General features: G+C 36.2%; 1 protein-coding gene across 1 annotated transcript; it reads right to left on the minus strand.

The window, feature by feature from the left end:
- Positions 1 to 3,199: 3,199 nt before the first annotated feature.
- LOC144999901 (Preprotein translocase Sec, Sec61-beta subunit protein) lies at positions 3,200 to 3,830 on the minus strand. Its single transcript, XM_078959057.1, has one exon. It carries the CDS (start codon positions 3,687 to 3,689, stop codon positions 3,366 to 3,368), a length of 324 nt encoding a protein of 107 aa, XP_078815183.1. The 5' UTR covers positions 3,690 to 3,830; the 3' UTR covers positions 3,200 to 3,365.
- Positions 3,831 to 9,179: the final 5,349 nt, after the last annotated feature.

The raw sequence follows: 9,179 nt of genomic DNA on the forward strand, positions 1-9,179 counted from the left end.
TTATACCGCCAAAGCCCCGATATCATCCCGAGACCCGAAGCCAATCCCGAAGCCCCGAAGATCCCGAGAAATAGAGTTCCCAAACCAAAACTCTACCCGCGAGAAGCCCGATTTTTGTGAAGGTCTCCCGGTTTCATCGAAGAATTACTACTTGAAGAGCCGTAGTGCTGTCCGATCGTCGTCTTATCAAGTAAGTGTGCAGTTACTTTTTTCTAACACATAAATACGAAGTATTTCCACAAAATACGTGTTATGTGTTTATATGTTATGTGATATTTGAAATAAGTATTGATTGAATGTTTTATACATGTTTTATTTTGTGTGTGTGTGTGTGTGTCATATATATATATATATATATATATATATATATATATATATATATATATATATATATATGTATACAAAGATGATGGGTAGAACATTGATAGATAGTTGATGTGTGATGAAATAAAATGATGAGAGGCCTCGATGTTGTTGTTGATCTAGTCATCTAGCGGAGTATGGATGACGACCACGGACTCTTTCTACACAGTTATGTGGAACGCTGGCAGGTTCATAACCTGTAGGTGTTGTGAACGATGTGTTCACCGGTGTACTCCATCCCCCTTATGGTTGCCTTTAGGACATCTATTGTTAAGGAAACCCATTTATAGTAATGTCTGTCCTGATGAAAATCCTAGTTTAGGTCCATTGTGATAGTTGTTGTTTTAGGGATGTAAAGTGAGGATAACGGGAATGGGTAATTAGGTTATTGTTGGTTGGTGAAAATTAAATATAATTATTTATTGTGGGTTGAAAACCATATATGCTTAGCAGGCTCCAAAGCTTGACCCACTCAGTTTTATTCGTATTATAGATAGTGACGCGAGAGCATAAGTTGGACAATTTGTGAAATTTATTTTGTTTATAGGCCAGTAGTTGTATATAACTGTTGTAAGGCTTATAATGTGTCGTTTATGCTTTTGGTCTGTATCGGAACATGACATTCCGAGTTTTGTTATATATTAAAATACATTTCTTTAAGGAATGCTTTGATAACTTTTATTTATCATATTTTGTTTTGGAAACAAATTCCGCAACTATTTTAAATCAAAGGATTACTCTGAAAAATTATTTTAAAAGCATAAATTAAATCGGTCTTTTATGGCCATGATTTTGGGGATGTCACAATCAGGATGCTGGAGATCGAAAATTTTGTGATCTAACCCGTCTTGTAGATCTCATATTCCCTTGTACACTGATTTCCAACACGATATGACAAAATTTGCCCCATTCTTTGTGTGTCGAATGATTCATTCTGCTTCTGGTGCGTCTTTTTCTTCTTCCTCTACCTTGATGCCTAAATCCCTAATTTCTCATTGTTTTATCTCAAATTCCATCAATATCTCTCTTTCGTTTGCCTTCAAAGCTTCCCCCAAGCCTCAGTTGCAATGATTTTATGATCTGGTACTACTGAAGCAAATCATAGACAAAGAACAAGCCAGGTCATCTTCTGATTTCTACTAGCATGTATCGATGTTATGTATTGATCTTCAGTTTGCAATTGTTTTTTGTTTTCGATTGGATGATAGCTTTTATGATCTGGTTTACTCTGCTTAAATTGATAGTTTTTCGATTGGTTGTACCACTGAAGCAAATCATAGATAAAGAATAAACCAGGTCATCTTCTGATTTTTACTAGTAGTTATCAATGTTATGTATTGATTTTTAGCTTGCGATTGTTTTTTGTTTTGATAGCTTTTATGATCTGGTTTACTCTCCTTAAATTGAAGGGTTGGTTGTAAACATGGTAACGATGGTTGAGTAGTATTGATTGTATAGTGATGAAATTCAAGATTTAAAGGGAAAGCAGATGCTTTTTGGCTGTATTATAATGAGGGGGAGAGAAGAGGGAGTGGTAGTGAGAAGAGAGAACGTTTTATGATCATATTAGAAAATAGACAAAGGAGCATCAAAGATTGTACATGTAGCACATTAAACCTTTAAGTTTGATTATTTAGTTGACTATGTACATGTGACACACTAAACCTGCTACTTCAGGTAATGGGGACTAAAAAGACAGGTTGCTAACCACTTTGTGTCCCCATAAAACCACAAAATTAATTTAGGGATTTAAAGGGTCAACACTAGAGAGTTCCTCGTAGGGTATTTGTATCATTTCCCCTATATAAATCTACTTTGTCATGTAGGATGCTAAATAAAAGGAGGAAATTTGTTAGTTTAGGGGCAAACCCCTATTAAAAATTTATCATGCAAAAAAAAAAAACTTAATGATTAATTCAGGACAAACCTCAATTATCATAATTGTGTTACAATGGCAATTTCTTTAAGATTACTTATCTAAAACAACTTATAATTTTTTTTTACTAAGTGTCAATTTTTTTAAAATTAAAATCAAGGTTTTAAATAATGTTAGCCGTGATTTGACGACAATGTCAAATCTTAAGGTTTTACGAGTTGTGACGAGCCACATCATTTGTATGGTGTGACTTAAAACGACAATTTTATATATAATTAATAATTTTATATGTATTTTCTAATAATATTATTTATTTTTATATACATATTATTATTCATTTTTACATATATATATATATATATATATATATATATATATATATATATATATATATATATATATATATATAATATGTACAAACTTTTGAACCATAACAATTTTTTAAGAATTTGCAATTTCATTAAGTTACATGGAAGCCAAGTAGATTTAAACTTGCAAATATCCTTATTTGTCATTTTTTAGAATTTGCAATTTCGTTAAGTTACATGGAAGCCAAGTAGATTTAAACATGCAAATATCCTTATTTTGACAGGTTTTTGTCCTTATCCTTATCAATTATTTATTTCTATAATTTTACCATATATTTAGACGGGTAAAAACCAAAAAACATAGATTGTATCATGTAAAGTAAAATACAGACCAAATTTCCAATCAAGTGGATCATAAAGAAAGCTTCATAGTGTTCGCTAAGTAATTGACTTATCCCGCTGCATCTCGTATTTTACAAGTTTGCCCTTAATAAATATATCGTTTTCTCCTCATTTGTTTTTGTTTAATTTGATTAAGACGATGATCGATGAAATTAATGAACTATGATCCTCAGTAAAATTGAAATTTTGCATCATCAAGAAAGCAAGTCATAAATTCATAATCTAAACCTCTAAAAACAGAAACAACCGATTCATAAAACTAAACCTTTTTATTTCTTTATCATTCGGAACGATAACCTGGAAACAAGATCTGAGCATCTAGATCAAATTTACACAGCACAAAATTAATGGCGCCGATCATGAAAGCTCAGATCATACAACAAAAGCATGAAAGATTAGACGAGATCCTTGTAAAATCAAGCTTCGGCGGCGGATCGACGGTAGAGCTTACCGAACACATGAAGAGCAGTGACAAAGCCGATGAAGCAAACACTCATAACTAAGACAACGGTCGGAGTGATTTTGACGCCGGGAGCATCATCAGTGTAGAACCTGAGCATGTTGCCTCCGGTATTACCACCGGTTCCATTACTGACGCCGGAGGACGATCCGGTGGCAAGACGACGGCGTCGCAGGCCAGCAGTGGCAGCAGGGGAGCCGCGAGGTGCGACGCCGACAGGGCCTGGTCGGGAATTGGAAGAAGAGGAGGAGGACTGAGATTGAGATGAACCCCTCACCATCGATGCAGCAGATCGTAAGATGGAAAGTTCCGGAATTTGTTGAAGAAGACAGATGTAGAAATTGTGCGAGTTGAGCAGGAAATGAAAAAGCGGTGACTTTGAAACCCTAAGGTGTTTATTTTGGGTTAATTTATCTTTTTCCAGTTTTTAAATGATTTTTTCGTTTTAAAAATTATGTATAATAAAGTAAGGCATATATATATATATATATATATATATATATATATATATATATATATATATATATATATATATATATATATATATATATATATATATATATAGGTTCGATTGAGAAAAAAAAATGTTGAGAATGAGGGAATCATTCCCAGCCAATCATTTATTTTTGCTGCAAAAAACTCCAACGTACCAGCAGAAATGGAAAATGAATGCACATGTGTTTTCCAACAAAACATGTTTCCTTAAACTATACTAAACATTACCTTAATATATACAAAAATGAAAGGTCATGTAAATGATTTGGGCTAGGCTTTGCATGTGATTTGTTTTGGTTTTTATGTCTGTAATTGCACTTTTATGACAGTTTGTATTTTTTGCTGTTTAAGGCCGTAAACATGTTTACGGCCGTAAACGTGTTTACGGCAGCAAACTATGTTTACGGTCCTGGCGAGTATAAATAGTCTAGGAGTTGGTCTTTTGAGGGGTTCGATGCTCTAGAGTTTACGCCTGGTCTTTGAGTTGTACTTGACGATTCAAGTGTTTGATCGTGTGCAAGCTCAATTCATTCATCTTATTGTGTTATTCTCGTCTTGTGATTGTTTGATTACTAGTGAAAGATCCAGTTTTGGACCTAACAATTGGTATCAGAGCGTAAACTGGTATCAAAACTTATTCAATCGAGATATTGAGTGTTCAAGCTATTATTCTCACTGTTTGATCTTCAAATTCTACGTTCTAGGCATTGAAGGAACTGATTTTATCTGAAAACTCGAGTTTTGAAGGCTATTTGAGAGTTTACTGCCAACCATAAACTCAGTTTACCATCGTAAAAGGATATATTCAAAAACCGTAATCTCTTAATATTCAAGCACCGTAAACAGGATTGAAGAACAGCAAACCCCTAAACCGTAAACTCCATAAACCGTGAACTTATACCGTAAACTCGGTTTATGGTCGCAATCATATCAACCGTAAACTCTCGTTACGACCGTAAACCTTTTATTAACCGTAAACCTTTTTGGAACTTCAAATCATTTCAATTTCAAATGGATTCTCAAAGTCAAACTCAATTTCAAGAACTTGATGTTGTTATGGGCACGACTACTCGTATTCCAAGGTTGATGTATGCCGAAGGTTTTCCCGAGTGGAAGTATAGGATAGAAAAATATATCAAGATGAAAGATTTTAATATATGAAGAAGCATTCTTAGAGATCCTGTCAGAATCACTGTGAATATTGGAGGTCAATTGGTTGAAAAATCTATTGACAATTATACTGATGAGGATTTTGAGTTGATTGAAGAACAGGAAAGAGCCTTAGCCACCTTAACCATGGCATTATCCCCTGATATTGGTCAAGGTTTTCGTGAGTACACTTCAGCTAAAGCTCTATGGGAAGCACTTATTGAGGTCTATGAGGGCAATGAAGATATGAAAGAGAGTTGGCAAGACATGCTGAGGCAGAAATTCAACATGTTCAACTACATTCCAGGAGAGACTCTTGAAGCTCAATTGCAAAGATTCACTGCACTCACAACTGACATGAACATTTCATGGATTTTCTTGACCAAGTCAGAAATCAACAGGAAACTTCTGAATGCTCTTCCTAGGTCATGGGATATGAATGTTGATGTGATTAAGAAAACCAAGGATTTGAGTCATCTCTCTCTTGCAGAAGTCATGGCGGTTATTAAGGCATGTGACATTGATGACAAACAGAGAGAAATCAACCATGTGAATTCTTATTCTACTGCAAATCTGGGAGTTTCATCCAATAATGCTCTATCATCTTACATGACTCCCTCAGGTCAAGCTTTCGCAGTTCAACAACCTCAGATTCAAACTTTCAATGTTGTACCATCCATCCCTCACCATCAAACTCAAAATGTGTCATTCGCCATCCCTCAACCCATTTCTGCTCCCAATGTGTTAGTTAAAGCCTCTACCTCGAACTCCAAAGAATCTGATGAAAATTTGGCTCTAGCTGCTGAGCTAGTCAACTGTTATAATGCCTTTGTAGCTGGAGATCTTCCACCTCAGCTATCATTTGCTGATTTGGACCAGATACATCCTGAAGATGTAGAGGAAATGGACATTACATGGAAAATTGCCATGGCTGTTTTCAGAGCCAAATAGTTCGCCAAGTAAACCGGGAAAAACAACTGGGTCATGAATGCTGACAAGAAGGTAGGATTCAATAAAAGCATGATAAGATGTTTCAACTGCCACGAGCAAGGTCATTTTGCTCGTGATTTCCCGAAACCAGATCACAGAATCAACAACAACAGGCAGATGGTTGCAGTAGGAAACAACCGTGCATGAACTACAGCTAGTGGAGAAACAACTATGGTTGCACAATCATTTGACTCGGAGGACCAAATTCAAGCCTTGAATATCTCAGGGCCAGAAAATGCTCACCTAGCTCAAATTGGTGATACTTCTTCAAAGAATGCTGATGCTGATCCCAAATCAAAGATGATGGAGTTACAGCTTGCCCTAATGGTATCTACCTCTTCTGAGTCCAAGAAAAGCGAGGTAAATCTACCATTTGGTTCTTTTGCTTGTAAAGAATATGTTACACTTCTTCGTGATGAAATACAAGTCTTATGTAGGTAAGTAGAGGACCTTAAGTATGAGGGCTATCAACTTAGGAAAGGACAAAAACCTATTAAGGACCAACTAGAAGCTAAAATAAAGGATTTAAAAAAAATTCAATCAGAATAAAGTGAAAAATGTGAACTGTATGATTATGTTAAAAGACAATTTGATGCAGTAACCAAAGAAATTGAAGCTTTGAAAATTAAGAATGATAAAATAGATGTTTGTTTCAAAAATTACACTGCATCAAGTAAGACAGTTGAGTCTTTGTGTGAAACCCAATTAAAATTCAAAGAAAATCAAAACAAGGGTCTAGGGTATGATTGTGTCCCTCCACCTTTCAATCATAACTACATATACATCCCTATGACACAAGACGAAACTGACAAGGAGTCACATCTTCGATATGGCAAACTAGCCAGTTTTGTTTCAAAAGGTTTTATTAACATTGAAAATACTAATGTTTCTACGTCCTCTGCAGATCAACCATTAGATTAGGCAAAGCGCGAAGCTGGAGAACCTAATTTTGTTTTTAAACCTGATGTTTCTGTCATGAATAATTTTGATTGTGTTTCTGGTGTTAAGATTGAAAATGTTTCTTGCGTTGGCTCATCATTTGATACTGTTGAATTTAACTTTTTCCGATATGTTTGTTGAATTGTTTGGTAATTCTGATGCTTGTGATTCTCATGAGGAATCATCAACTCCACACGTCAAATCGAATGAGGCACCCTCACTTATTTATCAATCTAATTCTCATGCATGTTCTTCTGAGAAGAGTAAGAGTGTCTGTAAAGAAAATAAATCTGAAAAATGCAATACAAGTTCAAATAATAAACATATTTGTTTTAATTGTGGTGTTGGTGGTCAAATAGCTAGGAATTGTCAAAATAGGATTTTTGTAAACTATCTGTCACCAAGAGGGGAGAATGAGTCTCGAGGAAGGTCTTTAATTAGAAAATCCTCAAGAACTCATTCTTGAAATATTGATCAGAAAGATAATAAAAACAGAAAAAGGGCTAGTCTTCAAACAGATAAAAAGGTTTTTACTGACAAAACTCAAAACTGTTTGCCAAAACCGAAAAAGGCTCCGCCAAGATCGGTTTCGTCAAAAACCAATTCTAGATCTTCTATTAATTTTGGAAGAACATCCAGAAGGTTTGTACAAACTCCTATGAAGTTTATTTTAAAACCACCAGAGAATGTTGTAAAACCTAAACTTCAATGGAAGCCTAAATCACTTTCTGATTCATTGTTACCACCCTCTGAAGTGATTAGGAATGAAGATCCTAATTTGCAAATTTTAAAATCTAAATCAGAAAGAGTGAAAAGGAAACCCATGACAGTGATGACCTGGGTTCCTAAATCTAAATGATTCCGCTCATTTTGCAGGGACAATTGCGGAGGAATCTCGTTCGTCCTTGGTACGTCGATAACGGTTGCTCCCGACATATGACTGGAGACATCTCCCAACTGAGCGAAATTCAATCTTTTAATGGGAGTTATGTTTCCGTTGTGGGCGGAGATGGTGGAAAGATCACACAGCGCGGAACTGTTACGAATGGAGTGCTGAGCTTCGAAAATGTCAACTATGCTCCCGAGTTAAAGCATAGTTTGTTGAGCGTTTCTCAGGTATGTGACAAAGGCTACTCAACTCATTTTACTAATAAAGAGTGTATGATTCTCAAGCCTGGCATTGTCATCCCAGAAGAGTGGATTCTAGTCAAATCTAAACGGGATGGGAATGCTTATATCATCGATATGAACAACAATCTCCATGAACAAGTCACTTGTCTTTTCTCAAAGGTCTCCGAACACAATGCAATGCTGTGGCATCGAAGACTAGGTCATGCTAACGTGAAAAACCTGAACCGTCTTGCAAAAAATGAGATGGCCCGAGGCCTTCCTGTCAAAGACTTTATCACGTTTGAAAAGTGTGTTTCCTGTGCTCAAGGCAAACATCATCGGAAACCACACCTACCTAAGCAAGTCAATTCCATAAGTCAAGTGCTCCAATTGTTACACATGGACTTATTTGGACCGGTCAACGCCCTGAGCATTAACCGAAGCTCATATTGTCTCGTTGTGATCGATGATTTCTCTTGATTTACGTGGGTCTTCTTCTTATCCAACAAAGCAGGGGTTGCTGATCTAATAAAGAAGTTCGTGGTGATGATTGAGAAGCAGACAAACAATCAAGTGAAGGCGCTTCGCACTGACAATGGAACTGAATTTAAGAATTCCATTCTTGACCATTTTTGCGCAGAAAAGGGGATAGTGCATCAATATAGCTCTGCTCACACACCTCAACAAAACGGTGTTGAAGAAAGGAGAAATAAAACGTTGAAAGACGCCGCAAGGACGATGCTGTGTGATTCCAAACTACCTGTTTTCTTTTGGGCCGAGGCGATTAACACTGCTTGCTACGTGCAAAACCGTGTTCTAATCAACAAAGCACGGATGAAGACTCAGTATGAAATTCTTTATGGACACAAGCCTTCTGTCAATCATTTCCGTGTATTTGGCTGTCCTTGCACCCTTCTTCACTTAGATTCCAATCCTAAATTTAATGCCAAAGCTGATGAATGTTATTTTGTGGGGTATGCTGCGCGCACCGTGTATAGAGTTTACAACAAGAGGACGAAGCAGATCGTTGAATCCTATGACGTGCGTTGGCTGCAGGAAAATGAAATAAATGCTCGAGTGGGTCCCC

This window comes from Lactuca saligna, chromosome 6 (assembly GCF_052625555.1).
Source record: "Lactuca saligna cultivar CGN05327 chromosome 6, ASM5262555v1, whole genome shotgun sequence".
NCBI classification, from domain to species: Eukaryota; Viridiplantae; Streptophyta; class Magnoliopsida; order Asterales; family Asteraceae; genus Lactuca; species Lactuca saligna.